Source organism: Phoca vitulina, unplaced genomic scaffold (assembly GCF_004348235.1).
Source record: "Phoca vitulina isolate PV1807 unplaced genomic scaffold, GSC_HSeal_1.0 scaffold3, whole genome shotgun sequence".
Lineage (NCBI taxonomy): Eukaryota > Metazoa > Chordata > Mammalia > Carnivora > Phocidae > Phoca > Phoca vitulina.
The window spans coordinates 186,734-204,403 of record NW_022589706.1 but is presented as its reverse complement, the minus strand read 5'-3'; the positions used below and the strand labels follow the sequence as shown (position 1 = coordinate 204,403).

Sequence of the window (17,670 nt, the reverse complement as noted above, 5' to 3'; positions counted from 1 at the left end):
GTCCATCGTCTCTCATGGTTCTTCTCCCCCTCCGATTTCCCCCCCTTCATTCTTCCCCTCCTACTACATTCTTCTTCTTCTTTTTTTTCTTTCTTAACATATATTGCATTATTTGTTTCAGAGGTACAGATCTGAGATTCAACAGTCTTGCACAATTCACAGCGCTTACCAGAACACATACCCTCCCCAGTGTCCATCACCCAGTCACCCCATCCCTCCCACCCCACCCCCCACTCCAGCAACCCTCAGTTTGTTTCCTGAGATTAAGAATTCCTCATATCAGTGAGGTCATATGATACATGTCTTTCTCTGTTTGACTTATTTCGCTCAGCATAATACCCTCCAGTTCCATCCACGTCGTTGCAAATGGCAAGATCTTATTCCTTTTGATGGCTGCATAATATTCCATTGTATATATATACCACATCTTCTTTATCCATTCATCTCTTGATGGACATCTTGTAGAGCATGGTTTTTAAACAAACAAGTTGTGTTACTGCCTGATTGAAAACATGGTAATTGTTTAAAGCTTACCATATAAAAATCTATTAATTACAATAAACAATTTTTTTTCAACATCACCTAGAATTGGCCATGCTAATCAGAAGAATGCACTCTTTTCATTTTTTCCTGGTTTCTGGCTCATTGTTCCATAGCTGGTCAGGTGCTTATACATGGAAGTCAGAGGTAGTCTCGTGGGTTTTAGGGCTGTTCAGACCTCAGTGGGACCTGAGCCGCTGAAGCCAAGCACTGGTCCTCCAGCAGGAGCCTGGGGTCACTTCTTAGCCTCGGGAAGCACTTCCGACCCTCAAGGTGACCACCCCTCCCTCAGATGCTTTCTGATGCCACCTGTCTTCCAGCAGGACCAGGCACACCAGGAAACAGATTGGACAGGGAGGGCCTTCTGTTCTCAGCACTTGATGTAAGTATTTGTTTTCAGGGGTGGGGGGCTGGTAGTGGTTTTGAAACATCACCTCATTGGGCATGGGAGACTGAAAAATGTTCATCCCCAAAGATACCTAGGTCCCAGTACCTGTGACCCATGAATGTTACCTTACGGACAACGGGGCGGGTCTTTGGGGATGTGATGAAATTGAAATAAGGGCGTCAGATAGCCACAGGTGGTCTTACAAGAGGGAGACAGAAGGAAAGGCTGCGTGACCACAGCAGCCGAGGTTAAGGTGATGTGGCCACGTGCCGGGGAATGTCATTAGCCACCGGAAGAGGCTGGAAGGGGCCAGAAACAGGTTCTCCCCTAGAGCCTCCAGAGGGAGCATGGCCCTGCCAACACCTTCATTCTGGCCCCGCCAGGCTGATTTTGGACTTCTGGTCTCCAGGACTCTGGGAGAATGAGTTCTGCTCCTTTACGTCACCAGGTGTGGTGACTGATGACAGAAGCTACAGGAGATCATTCCAGGAATCGGCTATGTTGGAGACAGGCCGGTGCTGTCTGGGGGTGTTACTCACACGGCAGGCGATTCTGACTCCCCCTAATGAGGAGTCCTGAGAATACGTGGGAAATTCCCAGAAGGCATGCTGGGCATGCTGGGTGCAGATGGACATGAAGCTGAGCTCTAGGCAGAGGAGACAGGATGGGCAGAGACCCAGGGAAGGGAGGCTGCGTAGGGCATTTGGGGCACGGACGGCCGCTCGGGCTGCGGGGAGCGGACAGTGGGCACATGGGAACTAGGACAGGGCAGCCGTGCCTGGAGTCGCCGGATGGTACGAGCTGTGATGTAATTGGTAGGTGTTTTCCCTTTGAGCTTTAACTGACAAGAAATATCTGTTTCACTAACAAACAAGGAATCACTGAAAATGAATTTTAAGGGGCAGCCAGATGTGCTTACGCTGAAATTTTCTGGAAGGCCACACAAGAAACTCTCACCCAGTGGGAGTAAAATGGGATGGGGCACACTTTTACTTTACACCTCCCCTTTTTTTTTTTATTACTTTAAGCATGCATTCATAATAACTTTAAAAGTTGTTTTAAGTACACCACCTTCTATCATGATGATAAAATGATTTGAGGACTTACAGTGCGAAGGACTTCCTAAATCTGTCGTCTGCCTGAAAGGTCAGCCCCCTGGGGCCCAGGCGGGGCTGCGGAGGCAGAAGCCCCTCGCCCCTCCTCTGCCCTGTGCATCCCGGTGCTCTCCCACCGACCCAGGCACCCCTCCCCGGAGCCTGCGCCCGCCCCACTGCCTACATGGCAGGCTGTCCATGACCTGGCATCCATCTCCCTGTCCAGTCTCCTCTGCCTTCCACGTGCCCACCTGCCCTGGAGGGCTGCCAGCTGCTGATCCAGAGCCTCCCCTTTCTTCCTCACCCACCCTGTGACCTCAGACAAGCTCCTGCTGTCCTCACGACACGCAGCTCAGAGCGTGACTGTGAACGGAGTGCTCAGTGACCTCTGGTTGAATTGGAAGTTGAAAACATGAATTGATTCTAGTAGATGAAGACCTCACACTTCTATTGAGGGCCGTGTGACTAGATATACAGCATGATAGATTACAAGATAAATGGTTCCTGGCTAGTTTTTTCTTCGACACTTTTTCTTGGGCACCTTGCGATTTGTTTTCGCTTAACAGCCCTTCCAAATCTTGGCTTCAGGTTGCAAGAGGGTTGGTGGTAGGGATCATCTGAATGAGGGTGGGGTCCCTTCCATAATTGTTCCCAGGGTCATCCTGCATTGTCATGATGGATTGTATGATAAGGATATATTTCTGTAAGCAAACGTGAGAGTGCAGAACTTTGTGTTGAGGTGCATGTGAGCTGAGTTTGGAGATTTACTCTGATGTCTCGGCACCAGCCCCCGGCGGGGGCAGGCCCTTTCTCGGATGTGCTGCACCACAGACCCCTCTCCCTTCAAGTTCCCTCCTGACTCGGGGCTCTCCAGCAGCCCTCCCCTATCTCTCCCTCTCTGGAGCTCCCAGGGCTCTCCTCCCTCACTGCCCTCTCCTAGCAAGGTCCTTCCACTTTAGCAGGAGGTAGGCAGAGGGTATGCAAGAAATCACTCGACCTCTTCCAGGTCAAGGACACATCTCCAGGCTGAAGGAGCTCCTCTCTGATAAGGGACAGAAGTCCTAAGAATCAGTGAGCTGCAGAACATCCTGAGTCTCATCAGCGTCTGGCTGGCCCGGGGTCAGGAAAACGTATAAGTCTTTGTCAGGAAGCATCTCTTCCAAAAGCTTAGGGAATTTTTACATCCCCGAACTAATAAACGTAAGCAAATGCATATAGTTATATATGTTTCTTAATTAATTAGGTTTTTCATTTAAAAATAATATATGTGCGGGGCACCTGGGTGGTGCAGCCCATTGAGCATCCGACTCTTGGTTTCAGCTCAGGTTGTGATCTCAGGGTCATGAGATTGAGCCCCATGTCCGGCTCCACCCTCAGCAGGAAGTCTGCTTAGGACTCTCTCTTTCTCCCCCTCTGCCCCACCAAAGTGAAAAAATAAATCTTTAAAAAGAATAATAATAATATATGTGCATGGTAAAAACAAATGCAAACAGCACACAGAGGCTTCTGGGAGGAGGTGGGTCCTGCTCACAGGCGCCAGCCCACCTCTGCATCCCGAGGTATCCACTATACCCAGCTTCTAGGGCATCTTCCAGAAATAGCCCGTGGATACATGCAAGCACCTATGGGCTCGTGCATAGATATTTTGATAAAAGGACACATTTTTGTTATTTAATCATAGAGCTCATTCTGGTTTAGGATTTCAAAGTAAACTCTTTGCAAGTAAGCAGAACCCAGAGTTGGTTCTGCGCTTTCTCAAACAATCCTGCCAGTTACCAGAACTCCCCGCTCTTCCTTCTTGGCCCCATTCCTCGCATTTCCCACTCGGTGACAGAGGTCTTGGGATGATTTGAAATTCTCAGCTGTGCTTGGAGAGGCCTCAAACCGGCAAGTGGTTTCCCCGGGGGAGAAGGGACGAGCAGGACGAGCAGGACGCAGCCCAGCCCAAGAGCCGTGAGGAAGCCCCTCTGAGCCAAGTGTATGTTCAGAGATGGTGGGAACGCCGCGCGCGTCCGCCCGCCTCCGAAACGTTTCTGTCCACAGGGGGATGAAGGCAACGACCTGTACTGTAGGACCTGCAGACAGTTCTTCAGCTCCTTGCATAACAAGAAGGAGCACCTGCTGGGAAAGCAGCACCTGCAGAACCTCACAGGTAACCCGCCCACCCTGCTTTTCCGTTTGAATGTTAAGACCGGATCTAATCAAATGCTCTTAATATCAGGTGTGCACGCGGGAGGGGGTGGGTCTTCAGGGAAGAGCCTACGGAGTAGCCTCTTCATTTGTTTTATTGATTTTTTTTTTTTTGAGTGTAGTTGACACACGATGTGACATTAGTTTCTGGCGTGCAACCTAGTGATTCAACTAATTTCAACGTTGTGTTCACCTTTCACCGCACAACGCTGGTACAGTGTCATTGACTCTGCGCCCTGGGCTGCGCCTTTTATTCCAAATGTCTTCCTCATTCCATGCCTGGAAGCCCGTGCCTCCACCTCCCCTTCGCCCCATCCCCCATCCCTGCCTCCCCCCGCCCCCCCACCCCCGCCCCCGGCAACCAGCAGTGTGTTCTCTGTATTTATAGGTCTCATTCTGCTTTTTGTTTGTTTATTCATTGGGTCTTTTTTTTTTTTAGATTCCACATATGAGCGAAATTGTATGCTATCTGTCTTTCTCTGACTCATTTCGCTTAGCACGCCACCCTCTAGTCCCATCCATGTTGTCCTAAGTGCCGCAGTTAATGTATATACCACTCCTTCCTTGGTCACTCTTCTATGGATGGGCTCAGGCAGCTTCCATGTCTCGGCTATTGTAACTAATGCTGTGATAAACATAGGGATGCCTAGGTCCTTTTGAAGGAGTGTTTTCATTTTCCTTGGGATAAACACCCAGTAGTGGAATTACTGTATCACAGGGTAGCTCTATTTTTAATTTTTTGAGGAACCTCCATGCTGTTTTCCAGAGTGGCTGCACCAGTTTTTGTTCACACCCACAGCTCACGAGGGTCTCTTTTTCTCCACATCCTCGCCAACACCTGTTGTTTCTTGTGTTGCTGATTTTAGCCATTCTGACAGGTGTGAGGTGGTATCTCCTTGTAGTTTGGATTTGTATTTCCCTGATGCTGAGTGATGCTGAGCATCTTTTCATGTGTCAGTTGGCCATCTGTAGGTCTTCTTTGGAAAAATGTCTGTTCAGGTCCTCTGCCCATTTTTTAATTGGGTTTTTTGTTTTTCTGGTGTTGAGCTGTAAAAGGTCTTTACATATTTTGGGTATTAACCCCCTACTGGATAGGTCATTGGCAAATATCTTCTCCCATTCGGTAGTTTGTCTTTTGCTTTATTGATGGTTTCCTTTGCTGTGTGACTTGCCTCCTCACTAACCCCAGGGCCTGGATTTCACATTCTCCCTGCCTGCAGCCTCTGTGTCCAAGTCACCGCGGGCTCGCTCCCTCCCTTCGCTCCTTCGCCCAGGTCTTGCTCAGGTGTCACCTCCTGGAAGACGACCCCTGCTTGCCGTGTGCACAGCTGTGCACCCCCTACCCCTCCCGCCCTCCCCTGCCTTCTTTCTCTCCATCCTTCCATCTTCTAGCAGCCTCTTTGCCCTCTATGTCGTTTGCCGTCTCTCTCCAGGATTTAAGCCTCTCATGTTTGAGGATATTTCCCTTTCATTCACTGCAGTACCTCCTGGGCCTAGAACCATGCCCGGCACGCCTAGCAGGCTCTGCATGCATGTTTGTGGAGTGAATGCGTGCATGCATGAATGAATATGTTCAACGTATAACCCTTGAGCACTTACTCCTTCCCAGGCACTGAGCCACATGCTAGGGACGCAGACAGAATAACACAGAGCTCTGCCCCAAGGAAACTGAAGTGTGCAGATTAATACAACAGCGTCGCGTTAAGATGTCTTGCATTCAAGTGAAATGAGTCCCACAGCACAGGGAGGCCCCGTGATGATTACACCACCTAGCATCGCAGGCGTGCTCTGGGGCTGGCAAAGATCCCCCAAGAATGAGAGCAGCTACGTCAAGTGCAGCACTAGGGGGTGACATTGTTTCTTTTTTCCGCCATTCCTTCATGTTGTTAAAACTAGATCGGACCTAAGCCCCTACTCGGCACCATGCTTGCTGTGTGGCCTGGGGCCAGTTACTTAACCTCTCTATGCTTCCACTGCCTCATCTGTGAAGGAAGGATGAGATTGCCCACCCCTCAGGGCTCTTCTAAGGACCGACATCGGTGCCTTGTGTGAGCCTGGCATGGCCGAGATGCCACCTCCTCCGATGGCTTCCCTGACCCCGGACTTGGGTGGGGGGCTTCCTTGGGACTGCTGAGGCCCCACACATACCTTTGGCTGTACGAGGATCATCCCATTATTGTCACCACCACCCCGCGACATACATGTGCACACGCACTGGTCTGCGCTCCCGGCGGGAAGGCGGGTGTGGGTCAGGACTCCCCTCTGACCCCGAGTAGGTAGTAAACACTGATGAAGGCGTGCACAGAGGTACCGCGGGCCCACGGTAAGGCTGCGGTTTAAAGGCAAATAAACCGCTTTCAGTAATGTCTTGTTTAAGGTGAGTAATGGCAGCGAAGATGAAAATGCATCTCATTACCTGCAGCTGAGCGTAACCTGTACGCTCGGATGCCTGGAGTTGCGCTGGGTAAAATACCCGCTGAAGCGGGGTAAGGCTCATTTCAAAATCTATACAGTCGTGTGCTGGGGGACCATGAAGTTGTCGCTGCGTGCGGCTGCAATCGGTGCGACTCTCTGAGGGCCTCTGCGGTTATTGAAAAGGAAACAGGCGTGGGCAAACCTCACTCCGTTGTCCCTTTAAACCGCCTACAGATTTTACCTTAATGGCCGGGCTCTTGAGAGCTTTTCCGTTTCTGCTTGTACGGCTGCAATTTTGCTGGGATGGCGCCGTCTCTGAGCCTCTGAGGTTTGGTCCTGCGGGGGGAGGGGTCAGCCCCACTTCCCCTGGGGGCCCAGGCCTCCCCTGGCTTTGTTGCCCTGGCCCCACCACCAGCCCGAGGCAGAGTGAGCCCCAGGATCATCTGTCCTCGTTGTTCCCCCCTAAAAGAACTTGAGCTGTCCTGCCCCCAGTCTCTGCTTCCGCTCAAGGGGGTGAGGCCCCAGAACTCTGTCCTTGTGAAGACAGAGTTCATGTACCCTCAAGTTCACCCACTGAAAGCAGTTCTTAGAATATTCGGATACTTTCAACCATGACTACAATTAAGGTTACCACGTTTTCATCGCCCCCAAAAGAAGCCTCAGGCCCATTAGCAGCCACCCCCGCTCCTGGGCAAGCACTGAGTCGTCTTCTGTCCCCATAGGCAGGCACAGCTTTTTAACATTTGATGTCAGCTTTGCGTGGAGCATCCACCAGGCTTCTCCACCCCGATGACATCTTCAGGGAGCAGCGCCATCACCGCGAAGGGCCTGAGCATGAATCCCTGCTCTGTCTGCCTCTTACTCCCTTCCACACCCTGGACAAACCTCCACCCGTGGCCCTTGTTTCTGCAAGTGCAGAATGGGAACAGTGACCGAGGACCTCATCGGGCTGATGTAAGGGTTGGAGGAGGCGATCTTGGGGCAGCCTCTCCACGCCAGGACACCCTGGGTGCCCCTAGCGCTACGGGGACCTTGGCCAGAGTGTGTCAGCAGCGCCTGCCTCCCGTGGCCCCTGCCCTGCGGTGCCTGTGCATCTCCCCCTCCCCCCCCCGCTACCTTGTCCCCAAAGGGCCCTCCCTAATCCACACGCCAGTCTCCCTCCTGTTCATCCTTCCCGAGACCCTCAGAAAGGCAAGATTGGTGAGGATGTGGGAGAATTGTAGCCCTGATTCGCTGCTGGAGGGGAAAACAGCCTCGTGGTCCCTCAGCAGGTTAAATCTCAAGTCACCATATGACCCTGCAGACGCCGCCCCTGAGTGTGGATACCCAGCCAACTAAAAACGTATGTTCACACGACATGGTGAACGTGCATGACATGCGTTATTCATGATGGCCCCAAAGTGGAAAGAACCCAAACGTCCATCACCAGATGAATGGACACACAAAATGTGGGCCCGTGCCATGGAATAGTATTCTGCCCTGCAAAGGAGTGAAGGACTGATGCATGGCGCAGTGTGGGTGAACCTTGGAAACATGGTAAATTGAACAACCAGTCACAGAGGACCACATAGTGTCTGGTCCCAGGTGTATGAAAGGTCCAGAATAAGAAAATCTATAGAGACAGGAAGCAGATTAACAGTTGCCTGGGGCTGGGGGAGGGGAGAGCAGGTGGGGAGGTGTGAGAGGTGGCTAAAGGCACCAGGTTTCTTTTTGGGGTGATAAATATGTTCCAAACTTGACTGTGGTGATCATTGCACAACCCTGAATATACTACAAACCACTGAATTTAGCACTTTCAATGGGCAAATTGTGTGGTACCATGAGTTAGAGCTCAGCCAAGGACTCCTCCCCCAGGAGGCCCCCTTGCTGCCACCCATCTGGCCCAGGGCCCGGTGCATTCTGCTTATTTGTCTTTTTCCCTGGGGACACGGAGCAGGGACTGCCTTGCTTGCATCTGGACACAGGGCCAGGTCCAGAGATGCTGCTCATTTTTGCTCATGGGGCTGACCTTCCCCGTGGGATTTCTTTGCTTTTTAGGGAAATTCGAAAAAGATTCCACTGAGTACTTAAAGCATCTGGAACCTCTGGAGAAAGAGGAAGGTCAAAATTTGCACAAAGGAGACTCAGAGGAGGAAGCTGAGTGGCCCGATCCACTTGCACTAGGAGGCCTGATTCCAGAGAAGCGTTTTGCTTCATTCGACTTGTGTTTCTTGCAAGAGTTTATCTTTAAACTTCTGAAAAGTAAGTAGTCAAGTTCAGCACTTTCCCGGTAGCTTTGTAACCTAGGGTTTTATGATCCTAGTCAGAATAACCTCCAATAAGAAGTTATGATATTAAGTGGAACCAAAAAAAATGCCATCTAGGAGAATAACAGTAAATAAAAATAATAATCACATGGGAAATAACCAAGAACATCCACTGAGCCAGGCACAGGTCTAAGAACTTTAGACAAATTACCTCTTTTAATTCCCATAAAAGTACTGTGAGGTTGGTAATAGTATCTCTTCCTTTTAAAAAAAGGAAAATGCGGGGTGCTTGGCTGGCTCAGTCGGAAGAGCATGTGTCTCTTGATCTCGGGGTCATGAGTTCAAGCCCCACGTTGGGTATAGAGATTACTAAAAAGATAAACATTGAAATAAAATAAGGAAAGCGCAGCACAGAGAGGTTAAGTAACTTGCCCATGGTTGCAGAGCTGGTCCATGGCTGAGCTGAAATTTAACGCCAGGCCATTGGGTTCCACGACCTGTGTTCTTCACAACTTCCCCACAGTCAAGTATGTGAAATTACACATATGTAAATCCACGCAAATGTTAACAGTGGTTATCTCTAGCAGGCAAGAGGAGGCGGTTATGCGTTTCTTTATTCCTTTCTGTGTCTGCACATTTCCCCCCCAATGGACAGAGATGTCCTTCATATTATCAGAGAAAGAAAGAACTCTCTTAGAAAGGATTTGGGGGATGACCTGCCCAGAGTGGGGGCCTCGGCTGTTGCCTGGCGGGGGGGGGGGCAGTTCAAAGAGAAGGGGAGGTGTTTGATGGAAAAGAACAGAAAAAGATGGCCTTCTCGTACCTTTCCTCCCAGTCAAGGAATTTGAGCTCAGAGAGCTGAGGAAGACTCTAGAAAGAGCCCGAGTGGAGCAGGAGGCCCTGCAGAGGCAGCTGGTAGAGTTCCAGGTGAGGCCCCCGGGGAGGGAAGCACCCACATCCTGGCTCCGTGGCCCCCTGCTCAGCTCAGGGCCCTGAGGTGTCAGCAAGGCACGGATGAAGACCACACGGTCTGCTCAAAACACCGCGTCACAAACCCCAGTGTCACTTGCCTCCACACCATCCAGGCACGAGCATGTGTGTTATGTGTCCTTGTAAAATGCAGTGTTCTGTCTGGTTTTGATGCCCAGAAATTGTGCCACGAGCCTTCTCGTGCTGCATGCTTATTCCACTCAGTGCTCCGTGTTCACCACGTTGCCATGTGGCGTTTGGCCCGTTACTTCTCACTGGGGCCGTTGTCCCCATTCCCCTCTTGGTGGCCCCCAGTTTGTCCCCAGCCCCTCCCGACTAGAGCTGGGGGTGTGATGAGTGTCCCTGCGTGTGTCCCGTTATGGGATCCGTGGTCTGGACCACACACCCCGAGAAGGGGGGCCGGGAGGCAGCCTGCAGATGCCTTTCCATGGACAAGTATGCATAAATTTAGGCATCCATGGGTGGCATCTATTTTAATGAAAGCGAAGAGAAGAAAATGAGGTGAAACCATGCCGAAAGTCACAGTTTTTAAATGTGTTATTTTATTCTGATTATAAAATTAACATATTCATGGAAGAAAATTTTGAAATTTCGGAAGTGTGAAGAAAATTTAAATCCAATCGTTAGACAAGCATCCTTAGCATTTCAGCGCAACAGTGTCTAGGCTTTCTATGCGCAGCTAAATCTGTCTATTCATGTAGATAAATACATCTATAGTGTCTATATGTTATCACGGATCTCTATGTCTAAATAAGTATGTCTCCCTCTGTGGAGGGAGAGAGAGGGAGGGAGGTGGAGAGACAGACAGACTGACAGAAAAGATTGGGATGAAAAACCACAGTTTTGACTCCTACGGTTTCCATTTTATTACACGGTAAGCGTTTGCATGTCTCCTTCGATGTTCTTTTACGAATTGCCTCTCGTGACCGTATAATGTTTCGTCGGACAGAAGAACCCTAATTAAGTCCCCGTTTCCCAGTCGCTGGGCACTTGGGTCGCACCCAGGTGTTCTATTATAAATGACCCCGCGCTGAACATTCTGTCCACCTCTGCTCATCCTCAGGCTCACCTTGGGAGGGACGCCTGCAAGTGCCACCCGCAGGCTCTAGGGGATCCAACCGGGCTCTGCCCTCAGCAGCTGTGTGCCGAGAGAATGTCCCTGGTCCTCGGTCTTTCGTGTGTCAGCTGGGGGGTCATGGTGGGTCTGCCCCTTCGGGTGGTCGTGAGCCACGACCTCCCCGACTCCCCCTGGAGTTCCTGGAGGGGTACCTGGCACCCGATGGTGTCACCGTCACAGCATCGCCCTCTGGGGGCTGTCCCCCCCCCCCCCCCCGCTCCCTCCAGCAAGCTCTCCACTTCAGACTTCCGTGCTCCCCTAAGTTCCACTGCAATTCCCGATTCCTTTGAGTGTAGCTCATCCCCTTTCCTGCAGCTTGTTAAAGAATCCTGAAGAACAGTGAATATTAAAAAACAACAACGACAACAAAAAAACCCCACAAATAACAACAGGAAAGAAAACACCTAGCTATCCAAAGCCACCACAACGTGACCCAGCAGCCTGGGCGGCAGGAAGGGTGTGTGCCATGGGGGGTGGGGGCCTGCCCATTACTGTCCACGACCTCGGGAGCGGGGTGGCTCACTGAGATCCCAATCCACATCTTTAGGGGGAGACGACTGTGCCCCCTGCTGCCGAGGCCCTGTCATATAGATACACTTTCTCCGTGGGTGGGAGCCCACCCCCTGCGCACGCACCTCACTGAGGCTGGCCACGTCTTCCCTGGCCCAGGCCTGATTTCTGCCGTGGGGCCATGTGGCTGGGAGCCTGAAAACAGCCAGCTCAGAAGTCCAGCCCCGCTGTGCATCCGGGTCCCCCTACCTGGCTGCAGGGCCCGGCCGGGCATTGACCCCTGGGAATCGAGCTTCCCCAGCCTATAGAATGAGCTACAGTGAGGCAGAATGGGCCCGGGGTGTGGGGGTAGAAAGATTTTAATGGGTGGGGGCTCTGTCTGTGGCTGGCTGTCCTGCTTCCGGGAGCAGTGGGGCGGGGGGGGATCTGGGACGTTTGAGGATTGTGGGTGTGTCTTGCAAGAGCAGCCACAAGACCTTCCTTGTTTAATTGTTGACTTAGGAGTTTACTTATTTACTTACCTATTTATTCATTTACTTGTTTTGTACTTTATTTCCTTATTTATTTCCTTGCTTATTTACTTATTTACTTTTAATTTACTTATATATGTATTTACTTACTCTTTTTCTTATGTACTTTCCTATTCACTTATATGCATATTTATGTACTTCTTTATTCACTTTGTTGTCTACGCGCTCACGCACTCACGCACTGGTGTGTCGTGCTCCTGCCGAGGGCTGGCCGGCCGTGAACCCCTAGGTACCCCTTTCAGAACCAGCAGCAGAGGCTGGAGGTAGAGCTGGTGGGCCTGAAGACCTACGGGGTCGTCCTGGAGAAGGAGTTTGAGAACCTGAACATGGTGCTGATGTTGTCCCACTTCGGCCTGCAGGTGATGGACACGGGTGAGCCCCTGTCTCAGGCAGCCCCTCCCCACTCCCCGTGCCCCACGCAGCCCTCTAGGTCCTCACTGGCCAGCAAAATCAAGGCCACGGGGGATTCCTGGCCACTCACCTGTTCACAACTGCATTCCCCCATTTCTTCACGCAGTGCGCTTTCCTACGCGGCCAGCTCACCCCGGCTCTGTGCTGGGTGTGGGGGTGGGGGTGTGGAAATGAACATGGTGCTGGTGATCCCAAATCCAAGCCCTGGGCTGGGCACCTCGGGGAGGAAGAGACCAAAAGCCCCTGGCCTCGAGCGTTAGTCAGGGAGTCAGACCCTGGGTTACTAGGCTGCTGGCCAGCCGTGTCCTGGAGGGGACTGCCCTCCATGGACAGAGGTCATGGGCTCAGGAGGGAGGCAATTCTTTATCTGTGGGCTTCTAGAAGGGCCTGACAGAGGAAGGGGCACTCCAGCTGGGCTCAGGAAGCCAGTCACAAACCCCTCAGGCAGAGAAGGGGTCACAGGCACACCGGGCAGGAGACCCCGTGTTTGCAGAGGCGGGGACGTTTGGAAACGCAGAGTGAGGGGGGGCACATAGCAAGGAGATGGTTGTGTCCTCAGGTGGTAACTTATGGAGTACCTTTTTCTCTAAAGAAAAAATTCATGAATACCATTTCATCGTGAAATACTTAAACATGACCGTTTGTAGGAAACATAACACATGACCACTCCCTTCGCTCTCTCCCGACCCCCATCAAACCCTTCCTGGCCCTGGAGGTTGTGACTGTCAGCATCTTCGTGCATGTCCTTCCTTCCGGGTGTCTCTCTATACATCCACGAATGGGGTGATATTAAAAATTAAAAACAATGGGAACTCTTGGGGACACTGGCTGGCCATGACCTTGGCACAGGGCTGCTGGGCCTCCTGCTAGACTGGTGGTGGGGTCTTGGCAGTTGGGGGCCCCTCAGGCAGTGGCTGCTTACCAACCAGTCTGGCGGTTTTCAACATTTTCAGACCCGGTATGGCATCATGGGCCAGCCGCCCACACTGTCCAGACAAGAGGCAGACTCGCCCGTCTGCGGCTTATCCATCTCCCGCTAACGGCACAAATGTGTGCGTATCACCGTCAGGGTGTTGTTCTGTATGCGTCCTAGAGACCTCTCCATCCATAAGTGCAGCTCCGCTCGTTTTAACCTCTGCAGGGCGGGTGTGGTGACCCCAGCACACCGGTCCCCTGCGGATGTGCCCTGACGTGGGGACCCCCAGGGTTGCACCATCACTGTGGAGCAGGGAGTCCAGAACACACTACCTCTGGGAACGGGGGAGCACTCCTGCTCTCTTCAATAGCAAAGCCTCAGCCCAAGGGCTCTGGCATTGAGAGATGGGGAATAGGTCTTGCTGCTTCAGGAACTTGGAGACCTTCCTCTCCCATGCACCCCCCTCCCCTCCCAGCACTTTATCCTGATTGAGAGCATTTGCCATGACTTCCATGTGAATTTTTACACTTACATAGGATAAAGGAGAGGTGACCAGGCTTAAGGGCTCCTGTAGAAGAGGATGGGTCTGCATCAGGTGTGGGTAGCAGATAGGAGGCACATTCTCTAGCGTCCATACAACCACCTGCCCCAGCACCTTCTGTGCTCTGGCCACTCTCTGCTCCCAGCCGCTCCCCCTCCAGACCACACACTCAGTTCATTCCTAAGACATGTGTACATTCCGCGCATGCCAAGCGCTGGGCCCCGTGCCAGGAACCCAGAAATTAGAGGAGATGTTTTATGACCTCACCGAGCTCGCAGGCTCAGAGGGGTGGCACATGGGAAATAAACCCAGCCATCCCGGGATGAGCTTGAGTCCCAGACCTTCCTCCAGGGATGAGTCGGGGAGCAGGGACCTCCTCCTTCAAGACCCCGTGTGTGTTCTCTGCCCCAGGCCCAGTGCCTAGTAGGCCTCCAGGAGTATTCGAGGTGAGGTCAGGTGAATGGAGAGCAGGTGTGGTTTGTGCTGACATCTGCAACAGCCCTTGGGCTCTACCCCTTTTTTGTGGCAGTAAACTGCTCTGAACGCCCCTTCTAATTCTGCAGCGTAAAGTGGTGCCCCTCCCCTGCACCGGCGGCCAGGACCTCTCCCAGGAGCTCCGGGTTCAGCTTCCACAGAGGCACCTCTCTCCGCGGAGAAAGGACCAAAGATCCTGGGACTTACATACGGGACAGTCAGGATGGATCTACTGACAGGAGAAAATAAATTGTGTGTGTATGTTTGTGCAACAGACTCCATCTGTCTTTTATGCCTGTGGCTGAGCAGTGTCTGCTCTGTAAGTATTCCTCCCGGGGGCGAAGAGTTGAGCAGCTTTGATTTGGGAAGATTTGGGTCCAGTGCTTCTGCCTTTCCACATGTGACTTCCACAGGGAGTACGGTGCAAGCCTGCTCTCGGAGAACATGCCCTTCCCTCGGGCACGCTTTGGTTTCCTCTGCTGTTATAAGGCTTGACCTCAAAGGATGGGGTGAAGATCAAGTCAGATGATCAGCTTGTCTGAGTTTGGGTCCCCTAGGGGGCAGACCCTGGGATCAGGATTTGCATGCAAATGGGCTATTTGGGACCTGAGTCCAGGTTGGGGAGTAGGGAAGGGGAGACAGCCAGGAAAGGGTGAGCTGTCTGACCAAGAAACCAGTGAAGGCAACTATAGGCTAAGCCCTGGGGAAACCCTGGGAGCCACTACAGGACACTTACCTGGGGACGTCCCACCTCCTTGCCAGGGAGCTGGGGTATTTATCCAGCACTCCCTTCAATCATTGCTGGAGAGTGGCTTCCGGAGGGTTAGTCCCCTGTCCTTCTGGCCTGCTGTGCATTGGGCAAAGGGAGCGTGGGAGACCAGAGAGCCTTGGGCTGGGAAATGCATGCTACAGGTAGAAGGCTGGCCAGGGGGCCCCTGGGGTGGCAAGAACAAGGGATGTGGTTGGGGCATCAACAGTGTCTATTATGGGACTGTTGTAAGGCTTTCTAGCCCTATTAATGGATTTGCAGCCAGAAGATGGGGGTGAGGGGTCATGGTGATTTCCACACACACAGGGTATAGACATTAGGGGCTGAGTCTGGCTGCCTGCAGCAGAGACCCGACCACAGTGGCCTCACCACATAATAAAAAGTCCAGCTGTGAGCAACAGGGGCTGGGACAGCAGTCACCAAGAGGGGTGCGGGCACTGGCGTGTGGCTCTTGTGTGTACATCCTTTGCCCCCAAGGTAGCTCCCCAGCCTCCAGCATTGCTTCTGCACTCCAGGCAGGATGGGGGCAAGGAAGAAGGACAAGAAGCAGGTGACAGCCAGTCTGCCTCATTTTTAAAGAGCTTCCAAAAAGCCCTATTTTCTAGAAAGAGTTTCCAGAAAGCAACTCCCACTTACATCTCAGGGGCCAAGATGGCAGCCTTTGAGCAAGAGGGCTGCAAGGGAGGCTGGGAAGTGTAGTTTTAGCTGAAAACTGCCCGGAGCAAAGCTGGGTTGGCTTAGGAAAAAGGGAGCAGAACAGAACTGGGAGGGCCCAGGGCAGTGTCTACTGCAGGGGACATGATTTCTATAGCAGGAAACCAGCTTGTTCTGATCCTGAGAAGGCCTGTGTGCAGTCTGGCTGGAGGCCTCGCAAAGGAGCCCAGCATCATCCTCCATGCAGGAGACACGGGTGGTGTGTCTCTGAACGTGTTTATTGCTAGACTTAACGTCAGGGTGATAACCGTTCACTGGTTTTGTTGGTGGCCTGCTCTGTACTTGGCACTTTGTACACGTCATTTCATTTCCTGCATCCAACACTGGTGCAAGGCAGGTCTCACCGAGCCATTTCCGCACGGAAAGAGAGAAGCCTCAGACGTAACTGGCCTGAGATGCCATCAGCGAGCAGGCCAGGTGTGGCTCGGACCTTGGGGCCTGCAGGGCCATCAGCCCCTTGGCACTGGCGCGTCTTCCTCTTTCCAAACCAGCTCAGCCTCTCCCTCCCTATAGTTACCCCACCCCTATTCACGCTGGCCCCCCACTTGCCAACAGCCCATGGTCATCGGCCATTCTACTTCTTTGCCTCCGGTCAAGAGCTCCTCCAAACAGAGGCTGTCCCCGTGTGCACACTCAGCAAGACCTACTGAATAAGAACACCCAAATTATCCAGATGAGACCCTGAAGAGGATTGCCAGATTTAGCATATAAAAATATAGGACACTAGTTAAATTTGAACACAGATAAACAGAAAATACCTTTCAGTGTAAGTATATCCTATGCAATATTTGCGACATACTGCTACTGAAAATTGATTATTTATCTAAAATTCAAATGTAACTGGACATCCTGAATTTTTTCTGGCAAACCCAGTGCGAGTGCCTCACCGGCCAGGTACCTCCTACAGCTCGACCCTGCATTTCATCCCTGGGAAAACAGACGGACTCCTCCCAGGACACACAGCAAATTGGTGGCGGTCGCTGAGCTCTCCGCGGCTGCCAGGGTCTGAGACTTCTACTTTCTCACAGAATAGCCAAGAGAAGCAGGGAGTGGAAGGTCCCAAGTGAGAAGGGGGCGGGCCCAGGGGTCCAGGAGGTGAGGGCGGGCCTCCTCAGGTGGCAGGTGGAAGAATTTACCTGTGGCTGCTGGGCAGGCTGGGTTCTGGCCTCGGCTCTACCTCTGAAAGCCCGTGGGACCTGGAGCACATCGCCACGTACTGCAAGGGAGCTCGACTAGCTCGGGTTTAATACTTGACGTCTGAAAGCCAAAACCATACCCACACCCAAATGTTCTCTCCACGTAACAACGATAGGGCTCTGAGCAAGGCACCTGCTCCCTGAGCCTCAGTGTTCTGATCTGTAAAATAGGGATATCAACGCCTGGCAGAGTTATTATAAGAGGAAGAGGAGCTGTGTTTTATGAAGCACCCGGCACAGTGCCTACACATTGCTGTAGGGGCTCCAGACACGGTTGTTCCCGTTGTTACTGACAACAGCTGTCCCAGGACCCATCCTGGGACATACAGTGACAAGGACACCTTTACTGACCCCCTGATGGGTGCTACACAGGTCTCATGTTTGTCCCCACATCCGAACCTCTTGGCCGAAGCAATTCCATTCACCACGCACCTGCGGCAACCCCCCTCCCACCCCCGAAATGTGACTCCCTGCAGGTCTGGCTCCGGGCCCAGGCCTCCACGGGACCCACCCCAGGGAAACCAAATCACTTGGGGTGGTGGGACTTGGATTTCAGGAATGGGGGCCACACTTGGCCAGCGTGTCCAGTGTGCCCCCCGCCCCCAGCCAGCAGAGCTGAAACAGAAGAA

The 17,670-nt window shown here is 52.3% G+C and overlaps 1 protein-coding gene across 8 annotated transcripts in view; it reads left to right on the top strand.

Moving 5' to 3' along the window:
* Positions 1-14,625, top strand: part of LOC116629395 (high mobility group protein 20A-like) — a 45,203-nt gene extending 30,578 nt beyond the window's left edge. For 2 of the 8 annotated variants that reach the window (XM_032399724.1, XM_032399693.1), the window contains exons 6-11: positions 861-922; positions 4,066-4,174; positions 8,665-8,868; positions 9,709-9,800; positions 12,263-12,379; positions 14,452-14,625. In XM_032399724.1, coding sequence (XP_032255615.1) covers positions 861-922; positions 4,066-4,174; positions 8,665-8,868; positions 9,709-9,800; positions 12,263-12,379; positions 14,452-14,598 — 731 coding nt within the window. In that variant the 3' untranslated portion in view covers positions 14,599-14,625. Of the gene's footprint in view, positions 1-860; positions 923-4,065; positions 4,175-8,664; positions 8,869-9,708; positions 10,738-10,926; positions 12,016-12,262; positions 12,393-13,384; positions 13,484-14,451 lie in introns of those variants that run through there. The other 6 variants (XM_032399708.1, XM_032399704.1, XM_032399701.1 and 3 more) reach the window with 6 other exon arrangements.
* The last annotated feature ends 3,045 nt before the right edge of the window (positions 14,626-17,670 follow it).